Source organism: Vidua macroura, chromosome 8 (assembly GCF_024509145.1).
Source record: "Vidua macroura isolate BioBank_ID:100142 chromosome 8, ASM2450914v1, whole genome shotgun sequence".
Taxonomy (NCBI): domain Eukaryota; kingdom Metazoa; phylum Chordata; class Aves; order Passeriformes; family Viduidae; genus Vidua; species Vidua macroura.
Genome location: NC_071578.1, coordinates 16105300 through 16132810, shown reverse-complemented (window position 1 = coordinate 16132810; position 27511 = coordinate 16105300). Strand labels below are relative to the sequence as shown.

Below are 27511 nucleotides of genomic sequence, written 5' to 3'. Positions count from 1 at the left end.
TAATATTACCTAACTGATAATAAGTTTTAGAGTATATTATTTGTTACTATGCTTAATTGTTCATTATTTCTGCTGTACAGTATGATAGGAGAGAGGCTTTATCTCCCAATAAAAGCTTTTTTTATTTGCTTTTCTTTTAAGGAGGAAGAAATTGTTGATTGGTGGAGCAAATTTTATGCTTCAATAGGAGAATATGAAAAATGTGGACAGTACATTAAAAAAGGATATGACACTTTAAAGGTATTGCTCAGAATAAAATAAGTTAACATATTTCAGAGCTAATAGGCCCAAGACCTGATCAAAACTGTCCCTTTTTTTCTTTAAATGCTATTCAAAATTTAACTATACATGATTTTCTATGAAAGTTCTTTCCTAATTCATATGATTAAATGAAGATTTTAAGAAGATATCTTAGTTTCTCTTCTACTTACCTACACTTACTTAGAGATGTATTAATAATTTAATCTCGCCTTCAGTCAAAGGGAATTTTACTCTTGACATCTTTGGGCACCAGGCAGATCCTAAATAAACATACACATTAAGAAAGTATGAGCACAGAGAATCTTTTATTGTTTGTTGGCTAAAATTTGAAGTGAGACTACTTTCATTTCTTATCTAATACAGCTAACAAAGAAAGTAAAGATAAGCTTATGACATGCTACTTACTATGATTTTAACCAAGCATAAATGAAGCTTTATCACATGTTCTCCAAAACATTGCATTTGCTCCCACTTCGATATAAAAATAATTCCAAAAACTTTGGTTCCCTGAAATATTCCATCAAACACAAAATACTTTGCAGTGTTGCTATGGTGGATCTGATATATATGATTTCTAAATGAATATATGAATTTCTAAACTTTCCTTTTTCCATTTTTTAAGGTGTATGACTGTGAATTGGAAAAAGTACCTGAATTCAAGAACTTAACAGACTTCTGTGATACATTTAAACTATACAGAGGCAAATCTGAGGAGAGTGATGATCCATCAGTGGTCGGGGAATTCAAGGTAAATTTCAAATGATGGGCAACAAACAAATGCTAGTTGTGGTCTTTTGAATGTGAGTGGTTATTTGAGTAGATCTACATGCAAGCATTTCAGCTTAAATATGGATGTGTACATTAGAAGGGGCAACAGATATTCGTAGCTACTTAGCTACAGGCCCATCTTTTTCAAGGAAAGTACAGCTACACATTGCTCACACTAGATGTGCTACATGTTAATTGAAAGTAAATATAATACCTGCTAATGTAACCTTCCCCAGTAACCATGGGACAGAACCTTCCCAGATAGTCTCTCAAACAGGACTAAAATTCCAAAAAGCACATTTTTAGAATGATTTTGGAAAAGGTATTTTGTACTATTTCAGTGTTTCTGTGACTTTTATAGATTAAAATAATGCTAATGTAGATAAAACCAACCAACCAGTCATAAAACCTCCAAACCTTAAATGATGTTTTTGGAGAGAGAAACAAAGTATTTGTTACATATTCTTAGCTGGAGCAAAACTGAGCAATTGTGTTGACATCAAAACAGCTGAATTGAGTTAAATTGGCAAAGGATATAACCTTGTCTTTTTAGTCTTATCATCCAAAACCCACTAAAATAAAACAAAAGACTTCTAGGTCACTGTGGATGACATCAAAACAGCTGAATTGAATTAAATTGGCAAAGGATATAACCTTGTCTTTTTAGTCTTAGCATCCAAAACCCACTAAAATAAAACAAAAGACTTCTAGGTCACTGTGGATCAGGCTACAATTTTGCTATTCCTATATAAAACAGTGTGTGTATGTGTAGGATAAATAAGAAAAAACAGACTTAGCAGAGTGCCTTTTCTACATTCCTCTTGACAAGTCTTTACGCTGTTTTTCAGGGCTCGTTCAAGATCTACGCCCTGCCGGACGATCCCGCCGTGCCAGCCCCTCCTCGGCAGTTCCGGGAGCTGCCGGACAGCGGCCCCCAGGAGTGCATCGTGAGAATCTACATCGTGCGAGCCCTGCAGCTCCAGCCCCAGGACAACAACGGGCTGGTGAGGCTGTGTGCTTTCCTCTGGCACCTAACTGCTCTCCTGTACTTCAAATGAAGTTGGACTTGATAACTATTTCTTAACAATGTTCTTTTTTTCTTATTTTCAATAGTGTGATCCTTATATAAAAATATCTCTAAGTAAAAAAGTAATTGAAGACAGAGATCATTATGTGCCTAATACCCTCAACCCAATCTTTGGCAGGTAACGTACTGTTTTGTATTTTGAATTTCCTGTATTTTCCAATGTTTTCATATTTTTTAAGGTAAACCATTACTTGAAATATTCAGTGCTCTATTCATAGTTATATACTGACAGTTAATTGTGAGTAAAATTGCATAAGGTGACTTCCTTTGAAATCATTGGAAAACACAGATGTTTGACTAATCCATAGATTTTCTTTGTCATGTGGGTAAATTGCACAAAGTAAAACAATGTAGATATCTTAAAACCAGCCTGTTTTAGGCTTATAAGAAAAACAAAATATGCTTATGGAATATGGAAGAAGTTTTAACTCTGAAAACTAGATGGCTCTCACAAGTAATCAGCTTAGCATGTGTTCCCAGTACACTGGTCTTCCCATCAAAGGTTAATGACACTATTGAAATATATGAATAAAAAATACTAGTTAGGAATGAAAAGTTACGTCATCTGCATAATTACTATGAAATTCTAGGTCCGATTTAGAGTTGGAGGAGGATTTTGATAACTTAGAAGTTAGGAGGACTAGAGAGGAGGACTAGAAGGATTATAAAGGGTTTTTGAAAAGCATAATTTGCAATGATGCTCTACAGGTTTTCAATTGTTCAGATTGTGCAAAGAAATAGACAGCAGATACTTGATTACAGACACAAAGTAACTTCCTTCCTCAGTCCCAATTCAATCTGATGCACAGAAAACATCTAAGTTATAAATTGTGCAAAAGGAAGGAGGTAATATCCAGAGGAGTAAAAATGAAATTATTTATAAGTGCAAATAGAAATTGGAGCATGAAAGATAACTGCTGCTAGATTTATCAGTACTGGAAGCATCCTTTTAATACCTTCTAAAGGCTGTTGCTCAAAAATAAATTAGTAAGTGCTTTTTTCAATTTGTATTTTTAAGTTTAGAAATAAGAAGCATTTCTCAAAAGAGCAATAGCCTTAATGGGCAATTTTTGTGTTTAGAATGTATGAACTCAGCTGCTTCTTGCCTCAAGAAAAGGATCTGAAAATTTCAGTCTATGATTATGACGCATTGACTCGTGATGAAAAAGTGGGTGAAACCATAATTGATCTGGAAAACAGATTCCTTTCTCGTTATGGATCTCACTGTGGCATCCCCCAGCAGTACTGGATGTAAGTAATTTTGTCTGTTGAAAATTTTAATCTGTAAGACCTAGTACACAATCTCTAAAAAAACCTTCATTCTATGGTTAAAAAACAATGCTGTGGCTTCTCAGAGGTATTTCTTATGCTTGTTCTATCATCTAAATTTCAAGTGAAGCTGTAAATCTTCAGAACAGCTTTCACTGAAAACCATGGCATCAAATATTTTAATATTTTCTTAATCTAGTAATGTATGTCATTTCTGTCCAGAGAACTCACACTTAACAGCATTTTCTGACCTACTGTTGCAAGTAAATATGAAAGCATCTGAGAGTGTGAATTATTTTGATACATAAAGAAAAAACACTCTGTCTTGGAAGGTAATTGAGCTGATACAAAATTATGTCACTGTATCAAACTCCAGAGCCCTTAATCTAGGCAGTTACACTGCTGCCCTTTCTGGGCTAGTTTAATAAATATATTTTACATGATGTGTAAATGCCCTGAATGGTGAATAGTTTTAGGATATGTTTCTTTTGCTTTCATAAAAGTTCAGGTGTGAATACCTGGCGTGATCAACTAAAACCCACCCAATTATTGCAAAATGTAGCCAGGTTTAAAGGCTATGCTCCTCCTGTCCTCTCTGAGAATGGCAGAAAGATTAACTACGGGGGTCAAGACTATACTTTGGAGGATGCTGGTGAGTTGGTTCACTTATTTTACATGTACGTCTTAAATTCACATTGATAAAATAGAAAACTTTACAGTTATTTATGGAATGCTAGAAAAATATCTTTGATTTTTCTCCAAGTTGAACATACTTTTATGCTCAATTTTAAATATCTGGTTTTAATTTTTCTTAAGGTCAAACGCATATTCTAGTTCATAAGCCCCTGTTTTTTTCCCATTTGTTTCAGAAGCTAACAAAATCTTGCATCAGCATCTTGGTCCGGGTGAAGAGCGGTTAGCCCTTCATATCCTCAGAACCCAGGGCTTGGTACCTGAGCATGTGGAAACAAGAACCTTATATAGCACTTTCCAGCCCAACATCTCCCAGGTACTGTGAACTGGCTTGGGTATGGTATCTTGAAAGCAGAAATGGAGCATTCCAGAATTTATATCATGTTGCTAATGGTGTGGTAACTCTCAGGGGGAAGAGGGCTACAATTGCTTAACTTAAAATGTAAAGCAGGTTAGTCTAGAAACATAATAAAACACAGCTTTTTAAAGAAAGTTTCTGTAGAAATGAGAAAACTAACCTGAAAAATTAAGGGGCCATGACAAACGTATATGCAACAAACAATCCCTCATCCATCTTCTTCACTGCTACAGGGAAAGCTGCAGATGTGGGTGGATGTTTTCCCCAAAAGCTTAGGACCACCAGGCCCTCCGTTCAACATCACTCCCCGAAAAGCCAAGAAGTGAGTATCCCCACATACTACACACCCTCTGGCAGCCTTGACAAAGCAATCCACATCTCTCACCCCAAACATCTCTGTTAGGTACATCCTGCGTGTGATCATCTGGAACACCAAGGATGTCCTTCTGGATGAAAAGAGCATCACAGGAGAAGAAATGAGTGACATTTATGTGAAGGGGTAAGAGCATTCTGTCATGTAACACTTAAAATGTATAACATTCAGAATGTCCTGGGAATACCTTGACATGGATTTCAAATATTACTTCATTCAGCCAAGTCAAATGCTAACCTCAGAGAAGTACAGAAGTGTTATGAGATAAAGCATGACCAGTTAATGTGTGGTGAAAGATCCCAGAATTTCATCTCTTGAGTCAAACAGCAGCTGAACAGGCAGAGAGTTAGCCTTGGTGCTGCATAACTTGTATTCTTAATTTTTACATTCCCTCGTCTTAATATAAAAAAGCAATAGAAATAAGATAAATATACTACCAGGCATATCTAATTTCTCACTAAAAAAAGAACTCAGCAACTCACCACTGAGTTCTAAGACCACAGCACTGGTCTTAGATCGGAAATTCGGTTCAGATGTTCCTATTTACAGTACTAGATTGGAACCAAACTGCAAAGGGGCTTGAAAAACTCCCCAGCCCTCTGTGAGCAATTCTTACAGCTGGTCTGCAACCCCTTAATGACACAGTTCCAGTACAGACAGGCACCAGTGTAATCCCACTGCAAACACCAGACACATCTCTCCATATTTTCAGATGGATGCCTGGTAATGAAGAAAATAAGCAGAAAACTGATGTTCACTACCGATCATTAGATGGCGAAGGGAACTTTAACTGGAGATTTGTTTTTCCTTTTGACTATCTTCCAGCTGAGCAACTCTGTTTAGTTTCCAAAAAGGTAAGTAATCCTAAAGATTTCAATTCTTAGAATACAGATTCTAGTTAACCTGATAATTTGTACCTACATATTGAAAGAGACAATTTGGCTCAGTTCCATATACTTTCTCACAATGCTGTTGTGAACAGATTAATTTTGCCTTTGGGCTAGAAACAACACACTGGCAACAACAGCACTCTGCTTTTAACAGAGCAAGATTAGATCTCTTGATACTTCCACCAACCTCAGAATTCACAAGTACTACCTGACTCCAGCTTTGAATTTCCATAAGTAATTTTTAAAGGTGTTTGGTATTTGTTCTTTAAAATTTTAGGAACATTTTTGGAGTCTTGACAAGACAGAATTCAGAATCCCACCCAAACTGATCATTCAAATATGGGATAATGACAAGTTCTCCTTGGATGACTATCTGGGTAAGATTTTGAATGAAAATAGTTACTGTTCTCTCAAAGCAGGATATCAAAGTGAACAATTTTAAATTATCACATAAGGATTGCATTTACAGTGAGACACTGAGCATGGAAATATATTCCAGCTTTTCTTCTCAGTACAGGCTTACTGAATGAATAAGTATTCACTCAGTAAAGGCAGGTAAACCAAGATACTTTTCACTCATGTAAACCCTCTCACAAGGCATATGAAATAATAATATGCATGAAAATCTACTTTGCTTCTTTCTTTAAGTAAAACTGCTTAGACAAGGGCACTTCAGTTCTAAATAAGAGTATTGACAGTAGCACATAATTTAGGTTTAAGCAGTCTACTTCACACTGTTATTATTCCCCACTATTTCTAGAGATAGTGCTCTGCATGGGATCTCCGCCCTGTATTAAGACTGCTCGAAAGTCTTTAGCTTACATACAAACTATACAAAATCTGTAAACAAGTAGTTGATTTATAACCATTAATAATGTTTGCTAAATTATGCACTTAACTGTCAGAAATTGCTTATTGCATTGCTGTGTTTGGGTATCTTCCATTGAGATGTGTGGGGAAAAAAAAAACCTCTATTAAAAAATCAAACAATCTTGCATTAAAGAAGGGGAGTCAAGCTTGCTAAATCAGATTTATCAATACCAGCAAGAGGGGCTTAAACACAATGTGTCCCACTTACCTGCCTTACAACATCTTCAGACAAACAAGAATATAATGTGTCTGTTGATTGCCTTTCCTGTATTTCCTGTATGTTTCGAGATAGCAGGGTTGATGTTGAGTTGCTGTGCTGTATGGTTGGTTGTGTTATGCAGTGTTTATTTTTGTATCCGCCTTCTAGGCTTTGTGGAACTTGATTTACATAAAACAATCATTCCAGCAAAAGTTCCTGAGAAGTGTAATATAGACATGATTCCAGAATACAAGGCAGACAGTTCTCAGAAGGCTCCCAGGACTGCCTCTCTCTTTGAACAGAAATCCATGAAGGGATGGTGGCCATGTTATGTTGAAAAGGATGGCTCACGTATTTTAGCGGTAAGGTTATTGCTTTTTTTAAAAGTACTTCAGACATGCTCACCTTTCTTTTGAAATTACAAAGAAAGGCTGTAAAGAGTTTCCCACTTAGCTGTTAGCTTTCAGTGGATGGACAGAGGAGGGGTAAATAGGACATTTCATGCACAAGTTCAGGAATTTGGTCCAGCAACAACTTTTTGTTTTAAGATGTGAGTTTAATGCTCCATTTATGTAGTTTGCTGCTAACTTCCTTTAACCTGAAAGACTGTGGTGCCAGTTGAGTCATGCTATCTTGCCAAAGCAGCTGATAGAGTCATGTGAATGAATGCATAGCCTCAAGCTGTGCCAGGGGAGATTTGGCTTAGACATCAAGAAAAATTTCTTCACAGAAAGGGATGTTAAGCATTGGAATGGCTGCACAGGGATGTGGTGGAATCGCTGTCCCTGGAGGTGTTCATTAAAAGGACTAGATATGGCACTTAGTGCCATAGCCTGGTTGACAAGGTGGACTTGGTGATCTTAGAAGTCTTTCCCAACCTAAATAATTGTGTGATTCATTAATTTATCACATTATTGCTCAGAAGAACATCAGAGACATCCCAAATGCATTAAAGATGAAAGGAAAATGTTTAAATCCAAAGGATTTTTGTACAGAGCAAACAAAATCTCTGTATTGAGAATCCAGACTAGCTTTGTGATTATGTATGCCATCAGAAGACCCAATTCTAACTTGTTCTACAGAGAATATAAATGTATATTTATAATTTGCAGAATATGAAGCCTTTCAAAGTTGTCTTCTTGTTCTTCTTGTTCTTCTAACTTTATTACTGGAATTTAATAAATGAGGAAAAATATTCAGAAACATTTACAAGCCACAGCAGTATGAAAAATTAGATGCATGGTCATTTGGAAAATACGCAGTCCTCGGGCTGCTCTTGAAAGAAGAGAAGAACTGTTTTTGTTTTGCTAAATTGGAAAAAAAATGTTATGGCTTAGAACTATAGATGAATTAGCAGAACAATTTTATGCCCAGTGATTTGATTTTTCCTGTGTCTTTTCCTGATACTGTTGTGACACTGTCATAGTACAGAAATCAGTGTATTTTGAGGAGGAAATCAGAAACACAGGTGTACACCATGAGCTGATCCCAGCTATTCTGTATAAGTACCAAGCAAGTCCTACTAGTGCAATTTCAATAAGACGCTGTCTCGTGCCACTTTTTTCTGAAGGGTAAAGTTGAAATGACTTTGGAAGTTGTCAATGAAAAAGAAGCTGAGGAGAGGCCAGCTGGTAAAGGAAGAGATGAGCCCAACATGAACCCCAAACTAGATTTACCAAAGTAAGATATTTTTATCCCGCTAGCTTTAGAAATACCCAATATCTAGCTTCTCTGATGCATGCAGTAATATATTAGTCATCAGTTACCCTTTGCAATATAAAAGCCAATCTTGTTTCCTCCTGCAAGCATTAGGATACAATGCAAGATTGTTTCAGTACTAATGGCACATGTTTACTGCAGCTACTATCTTGCATTTCAAAACGGTTTTCTTCAACCTCCATGTTTTAAAGCATGTTTTAAAGTGTTATAATCTCATGCTTAAGTTTTAGAGTATAAATAATACTTACTTCTTTCAAAATGCAGCCGGCCAGATACTTCCTTCCTTTGGTTTACAAATCCCTGCAAGACCATGAAATTTATTGTGTGGCGCAGGTTTAAGTGGCTCTTCATTGGCCTCATCATCTTGCTGATTCTCCTCCTGTTTGTAGCAGTGCTCCTCTATTCCCTGCCGGTAAGAATTTCTGAATGTTACTGTTCCTCAGCTGTGGGATGAGCTTAGACAGGAGTCATCAACAGGATACACTCCTGACTCAGACAGTCTCTTTCACCTCTGTTTTAGCAGGAGATAGGGATTATAGCCTTATAGCTATAGAAAAATTCAATTTATTTTTATTGAGAAACAATTAAAATTTAGGTTAAAACTAACCTATTAACTAAAGATGGAACAAGGAACTGCTTTAGAAGAGTTAATGACCTACATAATTAAAATAGCTAATAGTTGGCCTAGAGTCTACGTTAGTCTGAAAAAAAATTGCCTATTTTCACTGTATTTTAACTCAAATTACCACACCCTAAATGCATTTTGATCCATTTTAATATTTAGAATGTCTTTTACAAAACTAAACTGCAGTATTTTGTGTACATCATTTTACCTCTCTTGTTTCTTCCTCCTCCCCCAACAGAATTATTTGTCAATGAAGATTGTGAAACCAATTTAAGGAAGAATTTTTTACCTCATCATTTTAAATAGTGCTGAAATTTCACCCCAGGCTGTGGACCAAAATCAGCAAGACTCTCCATCCTTTGTATCTGCTTGTATTTAGAACGGTAAAATAGATAATTGAGACTTTCAATAAGGTTAGCCAAGGTTCAAGAGGTCATGGAAGGGGTTTTTTAAAAACAAGGAATAACCCACAACCCCGATTTTTTTTTTTTTTTACTTCCGTGGTATCTATACATGGTAAAGTTCTGACTTTGCTTTTAAAGTGGATTTTTCGTAAAAATCACTTAGAGGAGCTGCCTGCTATTGCTGTCTCTGGTTTTTAATAGATACTTTCTTTTGAGAATCCTTTTCATTAAGCACACATTGAAAATCTGCATTTTAAAGAAAAGGAAAACAATTACTATTTACAATTATGTCTACCAAAAAAAAATCACAGTGCAACCAAAGGGTCATACGTTGTTTCTAGTTCCAAAGTTTTCATCATCGTGCTGCTTAAAAGTCTTATTTGCCATGCTGTAGACTTGACAACACTATACACGTATCCTGACAAGTTCATAAACATAGAAATGAATTATACATTGTTTTTTTAGTATCGTTACAAAATTCTAAATAAACTTATCCACAAGTAAAACACAAGTTTCCAGTTTTCTTCAGCTATTACAAAACTAGAATGTATCAGGACTTGTGTAGTATCAGAAGATATAATGTCACAGACCTGGGATTTAAGGTATTCTACTGTTTTCTGCACAGTGAAGAATAAGGAAATACTTCAGCACAAAGTTCTCATTCATTTATTCATTAGTTAGGAAATTAATAAAGAAATCTGTTGACTAGTTTCACTATACTACTTGTATTTAGAGATGATCATAAATCAAAACACAGGAGAATACATGACCTAGAATCAATCCTTGTTTGTAATCTGATCTGCACATGGGAAGTATCTCATTTTGCCTCAATCTCTTCTCCCAAAGCAGAGTAAAATATAATCTGCACTAAAAATCAGGTTATAGTCTGTGATTCTGTCTCACTTTTATGGAGGGCTGGTGCAAAAGCACCTCTGAACATCCTCTTGTCCTTGAAAGGAAAATCTGCAGCAGAACCTGAAATCAGCATTTGGTGTGATTGTCACATTTTTTTGACTGGATAAAGACTTCAGCTGTCTTTAAAAAGATGTCAAAAATAACTACAAAAACTAGTCTTTAAAAACTTTGGTAATTGTATTTAGTGACATACTTAACACTTTCTTATAACACAGTACTGTAAAAGAATAAGCATGTAGTTGCTGGGCAAAATAAGTAACCTTATTCTGTTAGAGGAATTAGGGTAAAGGTCTAATATTAAATAGTTTCCATCATGTGAAGTCCCAGTGGCTAGAGTGGAGCAAGCAGCAGTCACCCTGTCGAAAACATAACACCACCCTTCGTTTTTTGTTGTCAAGAAACTCAAGCATCTTGACCCTTGAATGAGAGCTTAGAGCTGGAACTAATCACTATCCAGATGGATTGTCCCTCCACTAATGATGAAATAGCACTCCAGAAATAACCAGCAATTTGCATGAGCTGATGTTTGATCATCCACTATTAAAATCTGTCTCAATCAATGCCATAAATCTGACAAACGGTAAAAATCACAGCAAACTTATTTTCATTCAAGACAAGAAAGTGTGTTGCTTCTAAGGGTTGTAATTAGAAAGCATTTAACTTCAAAGGGTGTGGAGCAGAGATCCGAGCAAGCCTGTTCACAGAGCATTTGAAGAGTGGCAGGTACTGCCCTTCTGAGTGGAGTTCACCCTCTTCCAGATGCCTTTTTGTTCAAGCATGCATAGGCTTGATCGTTTCACTTCAATTAGGCAGTGCTATTAAAAACATAACTGAAAAGTCTGAGAAGCCATTCCAGCTGCCAGCCTGCCCCAGCATCAAACAAAAGACAGCACATCTTCACAAGAAAGAAAAGGTGATCATTTAGATTTACATATAGTGCTAGTGAAATCTGTAATCCCTGGTGCAGCTGCTGTGCATGACTCCAACATGCAACAGGTTTTTATCTAGCTGGAACAGTTAGCAAAGGTTTAGCCCTGAGTCGGGAACAACTTGGTGCTGCTCTCGCTGTGCACCAATGACTGGGATGTTCACTTTGGCCAGTCCAGCTCTGAACCACTCCAATTAGCAGCAGCTGAGGCAAATGGCCTGTGAGGCCACAGAAAAGAGGGCAGAATGTAGATGTTCCTGATACCACTGCTCCTTATTACAGGAAATTACTTAATCCCAGGAATTCCTTCTCCTATGAATTTGTTTTGCCAGCCAGCTGGAACAGCCAGGGAAAGGCTGAAGCTAAACTGAAAATGCTTATAACATAAAATGGGTAACTAGTCAGAGTCCTCCTGCCTCTGCCATCACAGAGGTTCAGACACCAGTGGCTGCACTCTTTGATGCACTCAGGTATCCAAGCAGCATATCCAAGCATTCCTATCAATGCTTGCTGTAGTCACCCCAAACCCCGACTACTGGAATGGGCTGTAAGGAAGTTAACAGCTACTGTCATGTACTTTACAAAGAGCCATTGTGTAATTCAAGATAAAATATTTGGAGAAACTTGCACCTACACCAGCTCAGTGTAAAGAGGCAGTAAACTCAGGCACACTGACAAGCTGTTCTTGCATTTCTTTGAACAACCACAAGATGACATCCCAAGTCTCGTGTGTTCACAAAGGCCTTCCAGTACTTCTGTTTTATTCCTACCCTAAATACATCTCACACATGGAGATGAACATGATACATTTAGTAATCAAGGGAAACCAGTCCCATCAAGTCCATTGCTTCTAAGTGTATTTGAAAAACACAGCTGTAAGCACCTTTGGGACCTACCTGTTACATACAAAGTGACTCCAAGCCTGGCCCTTACTGACCTCTGCTGTTGTATATCCACTCCCTGCCCCCACATGCTTAAGTATCTATCTAGCAACTGGAAAGCAGTAGTAAAGTGTGAAATTCAGTGCTGCATCTTGTGTCAATGCTAGCTCAGCTAGTAAATACCATACAGTTTTTTACACAGTACATACAATACTCAGAGCTGCCATGTCACGTATACAGACAGGGACATGAATTAGAAAGACAATTCTTTAATGGAAAACTATCGACTTCTTTAAAAATTCATGTGGAAAAAAAATAAAGAAAATACACATTTTATCTGTTGAATCTGACCATGCTCTGACCACAAAATTACCCTTTGAAAAATTTATTTCCCTTGTAGCCTTTCCTGTGGCTAAGTGATTGCATTCACTGACAAGTGCAAGATGAGGAACACTGTAGGGAAAAAAACTTTCCTAAAGCCTGCAAAAACTCTGGATGCATTGCAGGTGCTGATAAAAGACTCCAAGACAGTTCTGTTCCTTTTCCCAGACCTACAAGGAGTCAGGACTTCAGCAAAAAAGCACCGATTTAGGTTTAAACCTTTCAGGCAGAGAAGTGAACCAAACCTTGGCTTCCAGTCTCCTGTGTAATTCTTGTCACTGTTAAGCAAATCTGGTAAAACAAAAGACACACTGGGCACCACCTTCTAGGAGAAATTGTGGACAGTCACCAGTGCAGACAGTTGTATGAGTGAATCTGTCAGCCCAGGCTTTTGGAGATACTGAAACTTTTGGTCATGATGCAGGTTCAGTGCCAAGCTGGTTACCTGTAAAAACATACACATACTTCCAGAAAGGAAAAGATGCAGAACCAGGAGAGACTGGAGAGTTTATATAAACCTGAAGTGCTGTTAGGCAGTAATGGAACAGTTACAGATTTGCACCTAAGCACCTGAACTCCCAGCAGTGCCTCTTCACACAGCTGTGTGTCTGTTGGGTCGTGTCACTGCTCTGTATAAAACAGCAGTTAGGAAAATTAATGGAGTTAGATGCATCATCCAACAGGAAACAATTAATAAACCCAGGATATGTTAACACTGTTCTATCAATCATAATCCTCTTATGTTCAAACCCTGTACTTTGTTTTTCTACAGGTCTCAAAAAAAGGCACATTATTAATGAATAAAGATTCAAATGTGGATAATGAAAAGAATCAAAAGCAAGCAAGTTGGATAAGGCTTCCTATCTCAAGAAAATCTTGAGCTATCAGCACTAGCCTGCAAAGTGGCAGAGCAACAAGAAAATAACAAGTGTCTAAAGTAGGCTACAGAGAGGTAGAGGACATAAATCAGATACATTTCTTCAGGGACTATATTAAAAACATGCATATGCACACATGAAGACTCCTTGTCCCCTCTCAAAACCTTCAAACTAAAAGCCAAAAAATTTACAAAAAATTAAAGGAGATGTTTTAGGGCAGATTTTAGGTGAGTGTAGGAACATACTGGCAGAGCATATTATTTAGAAGCATATTAATAAGGAGAGAGAAAGCCTGCAATGCCTCCCTGCATTTGCATATTAGGACAATGTTATGAAATAAGCTAGCTCTGATGCTTCACTGCATCCCATTCTCACTGGAATCCCCAGAACAGTATTCCACTCTAAAATAGATAGCACTGTGCTTCTGAGAGGAGGATTATGCATTCACAGCTGTGAAAGATGTCCCTCCCTGTTGAATTCTCAAGTTTTCTAGCCTTAACTGCATACTGCTTACTATTCAGGTTATCAGATGAAATACCATGAAGACTGATCATGAGCCAGCCTCAGAGTCACTGTTCCAGTTGGGCCATGGCTTCACAATGCATTGGCACTGGTGGCATGACTAACTTCAGGTATTTATTCCCATTCACTACTGTGCTCTCCACTAACAAAATCAAAACAAAAAGAAACTACCAACATTCCTACACCCTTTCTGAGTTTTTGTTTAGAGTGAGACAATCCTCTTATTTGCTTCCAGCCATAGTACTATGGTGTGTTGAAAGAAATCATGGGTTATGGCCTTGAGAAGGATATCTTAAGCTGATGTAGTCATCAAACAAAATATTCTCAAACTGAGTTGTCAGCAAGTTCCTTTGCCACAAGACTCCATTTCAGGACTGCAGGCAAACTCAGGGAGAAAAGAATACATCAGCAGCACAGAAGAGACCTTCAGAAGAATTTATTTGCTCACAGGAGGACAAATATTATAAAGAAAATAAAACTAAATAAAATATAAAATTAAGGTAACAAAAAACTACTTAGCCACCAGCTCACATAAGTACCAAAAATGAGGATGGACACTGCAAAGAGGACAACTTATCAGTTGAGATAAAGGATGCATAAGAAGGCCAAGACTTACTCTAAATATAAGAGACACATTGACATGCATTAAAACAATGAAGGCTCCAGTTGGCAGCAAAATATTAGACATCATCTACCTTGGAGAAGAGCACCAGGCTTCTACAGCAAACTACAGATTTCTTAACACTCCCTTCCATGTTTTCAAGGGGAGAAACCTTGCAGAAGTATTTTTATACGATTCTGCTCTGCTTTTACTCCCAGAAACACAAAGCCTTTGTTTTAACTGAGGTAACTCCCTGGCTGAGAACTGATAGGACAGTTAATTAGCACCTTCACTGCAGCCCGAACACCTCCTGTGCAGTCTCACAGCAGCCTCCAAAGGCAACTCACAGCCTCAGCACCTCTGGGACCAGCCGTGAGCTCCTGCCCAGGAGCCCTGATGCTCCCTGGCCTGGCAGAGGAGACCCATTTCAGTGGGCTGCTTTCAAAGCTGAAGAGTTCCTGTTTTGGAGTAGGAGGCAGTCAATTAAACTTTTAAAACTAATCCTGCCCACATCAGAGCAGTCTAGCCCCAAATCGACACATTCTTGCACCTGCATGCATCTATATGAATAACTGCTACTGTTAGAATATTAAGAAAGTTTAAAAAATAATAAAAAAAAACCAAACCCAAGAGACAATTATTTACGCAAGAAAGACAGGAACTGGAACACCTGGCAAGATCTTCTTCTGGTGTTGCCACGCAGGGACTTTGTTACAGAGGATTTATTCCAAGTTTTTGTTATTTCTTGCCTTGAAACATCCTGAAACAAAATGGGATAGTCCCACTGTGCTGTGAGCTTAAACACACACACACTAAGTAGACAGGTAAAAGCACTAAAAGCAATCAGTTCTGAGAAAGGATTTACTTTTACTTCAGTTGCACAAGTATATGTGTGTGTGTTTTTAAATAGAAATAAGATGTTTCCACTCATCTTGCTCTGATCCGTGCTGTGCCAACTTAAACCCTGCCAATGCATCTGAATAGTCAAACAAACGTCTGTCCCTCCCCAAACATCCACCATTCACATTAAATAAAACACATAACAATGGGGGGAAAAGAGACCTGAAAAGAGCTTATTTCCAAATGCAAAGGTCTAACCTGAGGATAGCTATTTTCATGCAAATCTCAATTCTTCTTGCTCATATACATGAACCCAGAATTATCTGTTCAGTTAACATTCTTAGCTTCTTTTATGCAATTAACAGGGAGGAGAAAATTAAAGGAAAAGGGAATGGAAATCCCCCAAAGCAATGAAGGAGAACCTTAGCTCTGGTGCTCCCAACCAGCAAAAGACCCTGAAAACAAACTACTTCGCTCAGGGCAATAAGGAGGGGAAAAAATGGATTGAAACCCCAAATCTCTCTTGCACAGCAAAAGCCAGGCCAGTCTGCCACACCATGGGAGGGTCCTGCTGTCAGCACCAGGTTAGTGACTGATCTGCTCCTAGTCCCTTCTGGAGCATGGGGGAAATGCCTTCAATTCAGCCAGCCTCCAAGTCAGTCTTACCTTTACAAAGGTCAGGCAGTACAGATGCTGATGCACCACTGAAACACCTTCCCCCAGCAGTTGTTCAGCGTGTGGCCACCTGCTCCATGAAACTTGCACTCTATTATACATGCCCACTGCAGCATGCCACTACTGGCTCAAAAGCTGAGTTTCCAGTTTGGAAACTGGAAATACCAAATTTCGCCTCCGATTTTTTTTTTTTTTAATCTGAATGCAACAAATGTTTTTTTTTAATCCTGTGAAAATCTGCTGTGAAAGCAATTAAAAAGGGGTAAAGAAAAAATCATTGCCCATCTGTGAAAACACACACTTTTTGGTTTTGCTGTGAACAGCAGTGACAGTGAAAAGCAGGAGAAAGCTACCAGAATTGCCTGTGGTAACAGCAGTGACATCTAAACAAGCTCAGGGCAATGCTGGAGTTGTGACAGCCTCTCAGAGATACAGGCCAGGCTGTAACAGACCCTGTATCTCTATAATGAACAGCACCTCAACTGAAATGTCAAGATCAATGAACTTCTGTTTTCTTTTTATGCATAACAAAGTTATTTAATTTTACCCCACTTGTATTTCTTAGTTCCTTTAGGTAAGTACATGTCTTTGCAAAATGTATGTCTGACAAAGATGACAATTTTTAACTGATTTTAAAGCAAAATGGTGAATTTCAAACAAAACTCCATTCTAAACTTAATTGTCTTACCTCATAAGGTAACACAGAATTACCCCATTAAAATAAATTATGTGGCATAGGACAGAATCACAAAGCAGCTGAAGGAAGGATGTGTGGTTTAGAGAGGACTTGAGGAAAAGGAAGAATTGGACTAACAAGCATTTGTAAGAAGAACATTCATAAACAATGCTGCCCTTATACTACCAGAGAAAATAAAATGAAATTAGCATTTGTTAACAGCGTTATTAATTTCCTCCTTTTTTTACCCCGTTGAACAAAATGTCTAACTACACATAAATCTAGGCAGAAAAGGTCTAAGGAGGACATCAATACTCCTAAGGATGTTAAGGGCAGGCACAGTCAGGGTAAGAGGAGTTAGCAGGTCCCACACCCTGCAGTTAAAACACCAGGGTGGAAGAATGAGCTGACCAGGTCCCCTCATGACCAGGCTTGTCTCAGCACCTCAGCTCCCAGGCAGCTCTGTTAATCCACAGAGCCTCCACTTCCCTGCAGTCTCTGAACAACAATTCTCTAGCATTGAATGCAGAGAATAACAGAGATAGCCCGATGTATACCTGCTGAGAACAAAGAGCTGTGTGGCTAAATTTAATCAGCATTTTCTCCAAATGTGCCAAACCATCCTGTGCTTTCATTGTGTAAACCATCTACAGAAAGCAGTGCTACAGCAGGTAAGGAATTTCTTAAATATGTTTCAAAGTTATCAGTAGATGTTACCTTTACTGTGCTAGCTGATGTTCACAACAAGCAAGGTTACTTCAAACTCTGTGTGCTTCAGTTCACTTACCTAACAGGAATTCGTCCTTCACTTCTCTTTCCTCTGACATGAAGACTGGAAGGGTCACCTACATAATAAAACACAGCTAAATACACATTCTTGTGTAATATCTCTCAAAAGTTATAAACACCTGAATTGTGAACTTTACTCAAATTTTTCAGGAAATAATTTTATCCCACACAACCCAAAGCCCGTGAAATTTTAGGAGACCTTCTTTTACAATGGATTACCTTGCCTCTTGAAAATTTGCAACAGAAGAGCTAAACCATGTTCATTAGTTCTCCTAGTTAGGCATCTGTTGAGTTTGGAAAGGGACTTTTTATCAATTCAGAATTCTGCCTGTGAAAGGCCTGAAAGGACTCTCAGGATCCTTTTGGTTTCGTCCTGAGCTCAAACCCACAGGGAGACTGTCCCAATACCAAACTAATATTCAAGTATTTTAGCTTTTTGTCCCCAAGGCTCCATCTGCAAGCCCAGTTCCTTTAGTCTGGAAGAATGGATCACTGGACCCATTATTATCAGTCAGGTGTTCTCTTATCACCCACCTACCTCAAGATAAAAGCCTTGCTGTTTAAAATGTAATCAGCATCCTTGTTTGCGCACAGTCTGCATTCACTAAAAAGGGTCTGAACTCTAATTAGTGCCAAAAGCAGTTTTATACTTTCAAGTAGTTATGGCACATAAGCAAGTGCTCATCTCTGAAGATGGAACATTCAGACTGGATTCATCACCTCCTACCTCTCTGCAGTAAAATTAGTCTGCAGCCTCACCCCGAGCATGTCAGGCACAGCTCATGATGCCTCACTAAGCACCCTGGGAAATTCTCATCAACAGTTGCCTATGGCAAGCAAAGGCTCATCTGCTAATTTTGCTCCTTCTACACAAACCTTATCTATGATTTCTGTTCCACAGGATCCACCCTGCATTCTCTGGATTTTAGAAAGCTAACAGTCATTCCATTTTGCTGTGAAAGGAAAACATCATTGTTAGATTGTGCCAAGTGCTTTGCTAACAGGTAACGGCAGGCTTGATCTCACTGTCAGTGGGAATGGGTAAGACCCTCCTAGACAGCATCAATAAATAGTTTGATATGTGTATTTTAAAACAGTATTTCCAAAAACTAAGAGCACTATATTATATATAGAGAAATATATTGTGCTTAAAAATTCCATTATATGTATTTCAAGGGAAAGAAATTTCACTGCAGCGTATATACTACCAAAATGTTTCTGAGGTGCAAATAACTCATCCCTGGTTCTTTCAGAAACTGCAAACAAGTAATTAGCCCTTCTGAACTCCAGAGTCTGTAGTCTGTAGCTAATGTGATGTTACTAATGCATTTATAAACATCAGGCTCCAAAGCCAACGCTGAGATATTCCATCATAATTTAGATCTCTCATTAACTTCACCACCCTGACCAACATGCTGTCACTGGCAGAGTGTTTGACAGTTTACATTACCTGCAGACATGAGTTCATGTCAATTCAATTAAGAAAGATTAATTCCAGAACTGACAATGCATAAATATTTTTAAATTACACCTGGCCTTGTTGGCACTGCTTGTTCCAATACTGACTTTAGAAAAGAGAACGTGTCTTTAGCCTCCTGGGCAGAAAGGAAAACTCAAAGGAAGGTGAAAGAAGGAATTTATTATGAATTCAGTATTCCATCATACTGTCCAATCTATCTTTTGTGATTCCCCCTCCCTCTCTCCCCCCCCCCCCCCCCAGTAATTAAACAAGCTTATCTCTCACTGTCTGATACAGAATGAAAGGAAACAGGAAAGATTCGATGCAAACAGGCACTGCCAGAAAATTGTCAGCAACATCTCTATGATGATCATTTGCTGACTGGTTTAGATCTAATTTGTGTACATCACTGCTTTGGAAGGCATTCAGACACCATGGTGATAGACACCATATGAGAATGTAGATAGATAATATTTGACATTTATCTTCATGAACAAAGATCTGGGTAACTCCCCACTGATTGCACTTCTGATGAGTGAAGATAAATGTCACATCAGACTAAGCCATCCAGCATTCTAGTGAAATACTCTTACTCTTGGCTCTGAAGTGTAAAAATATCCAGCTTCAGTGCATGTGAACAGGTTTAATTAGGTAAGCATCAAGCACACAATGATAAAATTATGGCTCACCGTTATCAAACTGGTCACGATCCCCAGTAGCCAAATTTATTAAATTCTGGTCCAAGGTTTAATCTACTAGAAGAAGCTTTCTCTGAGATTTCAATGTAACAATTGCACAGCCATTGCCTGAAAAGTTCATTTCAAGAAGAAAAACTCTCGTGCTCTAGTCAAATCTGTGCCATGGCCAAATAAACAAACCATTGAGAAAGCAAGCAGTCTCTCATGAGCATCACGAGGATCCTGCTTTAGGGACCAGAGCCTTGTCTTTGTACTAAATGATGCTGAACCATGCAGACACACCAACTCCAGTGCTATTGTATTGGCTGATGCTAAACAAGGCAGATGTCCTTAGTGCAACAGGAGTGGGAATCTCTACTAAAACATTAAGTGGGAGCATTCAGACAGCAATGGGAAAGGCAGGGAGAGGTAACACACTTTCACTATTTATAACCTGATGGCCCATCCCAGGGACTATTTTTTTCTGTCCTATTGAGTGAGCTTGGTATTAGGGTTAAATGAGATGGAAGTAGTCATGGAATCCAGAGCTACCTGACATAAGCATTCAAGATTTTAATGCTTTGACATGACTTTTCTAATTTTTCTGCACCCACAGGTTGAAAAGCTGAATTGAGTGGCTTGCAATGTTCCTTAAACTCATCATATTTGAGTGCTTCTGTACTAGCCAACATGAGGCAGCATAAAAAAGAGACAAATACAGCAGGAGAAACAAATCCAGAAAGTAATAATGTTTTCAAATCCCTTCTAAGGTACAGGTTTGAGTAGATATTAAAAGACTGAACCAAGTATGTAAAAGTGGTGCTCTCATAGTTTTTTTTTTTTTTTTGTCTGGGTATTTTTTAGTATTTTGTTCAATTTTCAAACCCTGGATTGTATTTGCAAGAGTATTAATTGTTTAACACTTCTGTTATCACAAGTTATAAAAACAACAGATTTCTAGATTCTGTCATCATCTTATGGGAGAACTATAGGTTTTAGTTAGAATTTTAATTTTTCAAAGGCTGATGATTTCTAGAATGTGCAACAACATGTTTCAGAGGCTAAACCTTTTTAAACCCCTTCAAAATTAAAAGAGAGAAATGCCAAAACCCACGGAAATAAGAAAATCCCGAAGTATTTTCATGTCTTCAACTTCACCCCCACCTCCCCAAAACCTAACACAACTGGGGAGTGGGGGAGAATAGCAGTTCATATAGGGGATCTTTGTTTGAACCAGAGATGCTTCAGGGTGTCTGGAAAACAACATATATAGACACATATTACTGTTCTCACTTATCCAATCAAGCTTTACTATCACATACTACATCTGACCTGGTCACTGCACACATCAAAGCTTTTTCACCAGACTCTGTTATCCTGTCAGACAAAGGCACCCACCTGTGGGCTTCCTGTTTGTGAGGAACATAGATTTGGCCTTTTGAGCACTAAAATTCATTAATCTTAGCAAAGCAGAGAGAGCTGCAGCTGAACACAATTTCTTTAGAGGTCTTTCATTTGAGCAAGATTTCATTAATTTGTATTCTTAATTCCAGAAATGCACTAAACAAACCTAGACTTACTGAAATTCTGTGAAAATAAATTTGAAAACAAAACCACCCAAGCTAAGAGGTAGTACAAAGTCATTAGAAATACGTAGCTGTATTAGGGGAGAAAAACAGATACTAGGAAATACTGTCCTTCCATGGAAATAACATTTCTATGTGGAGTGAGAAAAGACAGTCATAAACTGCTCTGAAGCCATAGAGGGCAATGTGTCAGCTGCATGGAAGTTATTAGCCCAGGAGTCACACTCCAGAAAAACAAATGACAATTTCTGCAAGAATTTCTGGTTCAGACACAGATAAACTTGTATTCTTTCATCTAATCTCCTAGGTTAACACAACAATTACTTCAAAATGAGTTCTAAATTTAGTTGAATTTCAAATTTCTCTAAATCACCAATTTGTAAACTGACTGTTGCTGTTTTCTCTGATATCAGCTTTGGAGGGAATGAGTTTCAGATTGAATATAATTTTGATAATATGCTGAATAAATATTTTACCTTGTTTCTTTTTTCTTTTTTAACTTTTTAACTTTTCTCCAATTTTTACTAGAGCACCTTATTTTTCTTCCTCTTTTTTTTTTAAGTCACCTTTTTTAAAACAAACCACCTCCAGTGGAAGGACAATAACCTTGGGAGCCAATTGACAAACAGTTGAGGCCACTTTTAGGGGGGAGTCAGAAGAACTATGAAAATAACACTTTTTTTTTTTATTTGAGAAGACATTCTCTATTCTCATTCTTTCTTCCTTTCTAACACAATCATTTTTAGACAGCTGACTTGCTTAGCTATGCTATTTTTCCCTGGAATATTGCCTTTGCTGGAACAGAGCCAACATCATCACTTGATGTCTCAAAACGAGGGGTGCTTACACTTGATTTCTGTCAAGGATCAACAACAAGGCAAAACCTGCACCTCTATGGAGCTGAAAACCTGCTGTTCTGAGCTTTGGGCCAGAAGTCTTGGCTCACACCAAATTTTTCTTACTGCTAGTAAAGTAGGATGCCAGATAAATCTCTTCTTTGATTCAAAAATCTTAGGAAGTGGGGTTTTTTAAGGACTTCTGAGTTCTAAGCCTTTTGCACGTAATTTCCATTTACATTGCTCCTTCCACTGCACAGTCTATGCAGGCCACACTGTTACTGTTCTTGCAGCCAGGTGAAAGAGGTTGCAGGCTGCAGAACCCTGGGACAAGCAAGCACAGAGTAGATCAGAAGGAATAAGGACAGCACGGTTTTCATTCTCACTTTAGGGTTATCTTTCATGATCACAGTGGAGATACCCAGTGGCCCTGGCATAGCAAGATCACCAGCAGTAATCAGCATTTTCAGCAGGAGCCTATGTGCTGGGAATTGGTTCCTCCAAAGGCCTGTGACGAGCAGTTTGGAGCAGAATACAGACTAATTTTGTTTAACAGCTGAAAGAAATGTAGGTATGATAAAATTATTGGCTCACTGTTATCAAGCTGGTCACGATCCCCAGTAGCCAAATTTATTAAATTCTGGTCCAAGGTTTAATCTACTAGAAGAAGCTTTCTCTGAGATTCCAATGTAACAATTGCACAGCCATTGCCTGAAAAGTGCAATGACAAGTGCAAAAGTGCAAAGACAAAAGTGCCTGACAAGTGCAAAAAACAGATGAAAGCTCAAATTAAATGGAAAAACTCATAAAAGTTGCATGATAGCTTATGAAAGAGTCACACAAGAAACAACAAAGCATGTGTGAGCAGTCAAATCTCCAGTAATAATAGGAAGCAACTAGAAAACAAGAGTAACTACAGAAAACAGCAGAATGGGCAAAACAAAACAGTTTTTTTTTAAAAAGGGCAAAATATCCTCTCGCCTACTTGTTTAACTTTAGGATCTTTAGGTACAGTGCTACCTCCTTATGTGCTTTAACATCTATGCTATAGCCCAAACTTTCAGACGCTGCAGAAATAAACACTTCATGAGAATCCCAGTGTAGCATGAGGCAGATGGTGCAGTACCAGAACAAAGAAGGCACTGAAAGGCCAATACACTTAAGGTGTCTTAGAGTTTGGTTTCGGCCATGGAGTGATGGTTTTGTTCTGACTCTCTTTGAAAAGAACCTAACCTGCATTACTGCATGAGCAGCCTCTGCATCAGGCAACAGAAGACCTCCCTCTGAGATGTTTAGACGCTTCTATGTTTTCCTGAGTCAATCCAATACAAACACAGGGAAATCTAAGTTCTCTAAAAAGAGGCCATAAATGACATTAAGCAGCATACTTCACTGCTAGCTTTGAAAGCAGCTATTTAAATGCTGCATAGGCTTTATCCTAATAGTTTGGTTTGGTACAGATATTTTTCTTTTTTACTATTAACAAATTACTGTAGATAATTTCTTGCATTTATGTTTTTAAAATCTCAAAATATGAAGAAGTTCCTTAAATTAATACTGTCCCTCACATTTTAAACTACTTCTCATCTGCATGAGCCATATCTAAATAGCATTTTCCAAACAAAGACTATCTTTGTCATCTTTTTACCAAGTCCATTCTAGGCTATGTTAAGATAACCAGGTTTTGGGGTTTTTTAAAAATAAGAAAAATAAGTATTTTGTTCCTTGTTCTTCTCAGTTTTTAGCAATTTTCTTTCTAAACTGCAGGCATGTTGTGTGTTTCTAAACATGCCAGAGCAAGAGTCAAATGTAAACAGGTGCCTTAAAATATCACACTGATTAAATAACACCAAATGACCTGGATTAAATAATGCCAAAAGACCTGGCCTAAAAGAAAGTAGGCAGGAAATTAAAAGCCACATCTGACACTTCATTTTTAACTTAAACGACTGAAAGAAGATTTAAAGGACAAAGGTTCTTTTATCTATGAAATTAATCCGAGACACTGAAGAGTGAGACTGAAGGTAATAGACTGTCTGCAAGTTGTACCATCACAGTCACCTAAATAGTTTACTGTCAACCTGGACAGGCAAGAGAGCACACAGGGCAATCCAGGGTGCTGTAAGCCATGGAACCCCACACTCAGCTACAAGAGGCACAGCAATATTCCTGATCACTTAGGCCATTAAATGTTTCAGGCCATTCAGAGGGGTAAATATATCTGTTCCACTGCACAATTCTATTCCTTTTTCTACTTTCTTTACAACACCACTGAGTGCATATCCTTTGTTGGAAATGGCATGGCCCTGTTTTAAGAGCAGATGAAGTGACTTCAAATTAATTTACAAATCTTTTCCAATTGAAAAGCACTGTCCTGCTCAATGTCCAGCAATTTCTGTCTAACATATTTTGATGTTGTTGAATGGAAACTCAGAAACTTGGTAAATTTTAACTGCTCTTAGAGAAGCAAAAACATAAATGGAAATTACAAGACAATTGACAGATATTTTTATAACAGTCCAAGAGAGATTCTGAAATTATCAGGAGCTCTCTGAAACTCCACTGTGGTATCCTTGGTTTCAGTGAGCGAGAGGTTTGGAAGGCACTGATGACCAATGAGCTGGTGCTCAATGAACATCCAAAGGTCCTGTAATCATCCAATCACACCAATCCAAGAGAAATGATCACTTATCAAAGGCAACTAAAAAATGTGGGTCTTTATGATAACAGCTCAGATTTCATGGATACTCCTAGCTGAGCAGATAACCAAACAAGAAAACAGTTTCCCCAGTGGAAAGCTGATACATTCCGCTGACTTGTTTCATAGTGAGGTGACAAGAGGACAGAATAAACCACAAGATGTTGCCTTGAACCATAAAAGCTTTGTTAAGTAGAAGCGTTGACCTAACAGTTAATGGACTATGAAGAAATATCCAAAAGGTTATGGGTGAGCTCAGCTTTCTCCTTAAGTGGAAGACAGAAATCAGTCTTCATCTGCCTTTGCGCTTTTCTTTTGTAGGAGTTCCTTGTCCAGAGGTTGAGAAGATTACAGACACGTGGATGACATTAAACAGTGGCAGTGGATGCAATGGACACACTTGTGTGGGAATGAACAGTCACGGGGGTGAAATGGGAGTATCCATAGGTGCTTTTACATTGGTGTCTGGAGGAGCCTGATGATTGCTGGATATGCCCAGTACTGAGTGGTGTCCTCTCTAACAGGGCAAAGGATTGTCATGGGATGCTGCTGAGAACCACAGAACTCTGCACCTGAGAAGCAGAAAGTGCTGTTCTGGGACAGAAATGCATCTACCTCAAAAGCAGAGCACTTGGACTTACCTTCACCAAAAATGAAGTAAGAAGACTCAAACAGATGATTGACACAAGAGAAGATTGACAACCAAAACTATTACCAGGATTTTCTCCAGGTTTTGTGTTGTGATTTTTTTTTTCCCCAGCAGGAATTTACATGAGCTGAAGACTGATCATAAAACAGCAGCAAATAATTGTAGGACCAAATTCTTCATGATTTCTCTACAGGAGACTTATTTAGCAGATTTTTTTTATCCTGCAGGCAGCTGAGAGGAAGTGGAATTGTGATACACTCCTCCTGCACAGGAACATGAGGGTAGCAGAGCATGAAAAAAAGACACTACTTTCATGTGAAGGCAAAAAACTGGTCAGTCTCAGGAACAACAGCACTGCACACTTGCAGTGTTAATGTACTTACAGACTATCACTTCAAAAAGAACATAGCTGGGTCCAAGTATCAGATATGATAATGTAGGATCCTGTATTATGTAGCTATGACCCCTGTTAGTAAGTGCCACTTACTAAGAGTTAAAAAAGATGAAATATAAAATATTATTACTCAAAGAAAATATGAAATTAATAATAAGAAATACTGTGAGCAGACAGGAAACAAAACCAGAAACTCCATTTTGAAAACAGAGAAGTCAGAAGTTCAAAAGCAGAGAAGAACAAAGGCCTGTTAAGAGTGAAGAGCTATAACACAACCAAGAAGAGAGGGCACAACTGTCAGGAGTGAGAGGCCAGCAGCAAAGTGAAAACAGGCTGAGTAAAGACCAACTGAAAACAGGATACATGAAACATTTGAAAGAGTTTCATCCCCAAGAGCCCAGAGAGAGAGAAGAACAAGAGGCAGCTATGGTCTGTGTTAAGCGTGACTCCACGTCATACAGCAGAGCCACAGCTGAGCAGCTGCTCAGTGTCTCTCCCTCTTTCTTCTCTGCTTAGACTCTAACTGAATTTGCACCATTTGGGCAGTAGCTCAAGAAAAGAAAGTTTTAAAAAAAAAGGTAGTCTAGTTTAGTGGGATTCTGACTTCTATCACATAAGGCTCCTTGATGCCCTGGCAAGCAGGCATGAATGATCTACCAGGGTGATGGGATCAAACCAAGCATTAGGAGAACTGAGATGTCAAGTTGGGTGGCCTCCTTTGGGCTTCTTTACAGGAAGGGCAGGGGCAAGACCTGAATAAAGATGACATGAAATTCTGTGGAGTAGGGAAGAAGACACTGAATGCAATGCACACGTCACGAACCAAGAAAATACAACAAATTTAAGAAAATATTTCTCAGAAATGTAAAGTTTTAGCTTTTGAATTATCTTCCCTCAAAATACACTTTGACAGAAGTACTTTTTGCTTTCCTAACATTCAAAGCCTAACTAATTTAAACAAACCTCATCTTCAGTAAAAACCTCTCAAAATCTGTTGGTAAAGGAAATCAACAAATTTTATGCAGATTCTAAGTCAAACCCCACAAAGGGTTCTTCAATGAATGAATAAGGTGTAAGGAAAACTATCAATGGAAGATAGTATCAGCTTATCCCAGAACAATATTACACATTTCAGCCAGCAGATTTCTAAGCATAGAAGAACAAGTTTTTTCTTTCTTTTTCCCACATCAATTTCTTAAGACACTCCCATAATGCATTTTAAGAGCCCAGAGACACATTCCCATTACTAAGTTTTTAACAACCCCACAAGAAATTTAGGTCAGAAAGCAAAAGAAATTGTCTGAACATACTTGTAATACGAGAAAGATGTCTGGTTTACTGAACAAGTAGCAGTAATATTGCTACTATTTGGTTCATATTATGTTCCACTCTGAGTCAAAAGATTTTTGCCCCAAATCTCTGTAATGAAATATATCATAGCAAGCACACACACATTCATAATCTCCTATTTGTATTTGATCATGAAATCTTAGGGACTCTGTATAGCCCCCCGGTAAATGGTAAAGGATCTTATCTCTGAGTCTTGTTATATGGGTCATGAATAATACTAGAAAGCAGTGCTGTGTTTCAGAACTGGACAACAACAAACA

The 27511-nt window shown here is 38.1% G+C and overlaps 1 protein-coding gene across 2 annotated transcripts in view; it reads left to right on the top strand.

Annotated features, from left to right (window-relative positions):
* The window catches only part of MYOF (myoferlin), a 62120-nt gene extending 51936 nt beyond the window's left edge, over positions 1 to 10184 (top strand). For both annotated transcript variants that reach the window (XM_053983657.1, XM_053983656.1), the window contains 15 exons: positions 142 to 240; positions 884 to 1009; positions 1878 to 2033; positions 2143 to 2234; positions 3197 to 3367; positions 3889 to 4037; positions 4255 to 4394; positions 4670 to 4758; positions 4840 to 4935; positions 5522 to 5663; positions 5977 to 6076; positions 6937 to 7130; positions 8339 to 8448; positions 8752 to 8899; positions 9351 to 10184. In XM_053983657.1, coding sequence (XP_053839632.1) covers positions 142 to 240; positions 884 to 1009; positions 1878 to 2033; positions 2143 to 2234; positions 3197 to 3367; positions 3889 to 4037; positions 4255 to 4394; positions 4670 to 4758; positions 4840 to 4935; positions 5522 to 5663; positions 5977 to 6076; positions 6937 to 7130; positions 8339 to 8448; positions 8752 to 8899; positions 9351 to 9386 — 1848 coding nt within the window. In that variant the 3' untranslated portion in view covers positions 9387 to 10184. The remainder of the gene's footprint in view (positions 1 to 141; positions 241 to 883; positions 1010 to 1877; positions 2034 to 2142; positions 2235 to 3196; positions 3368 to 3888; positions 4038 to 4254; positions 4395 to 4669; positions 4759 to 4839; positions 4936 to 5521; positions 5664 to 5976; positions 6077 to 6936; positions 7131 to 8338; positions 8449 to 8751; positions 8900 to 9350) is intronic.
* The last annotated feature ends 17327 nt before the right edge of the window (positions 10185 to 27511 follow it).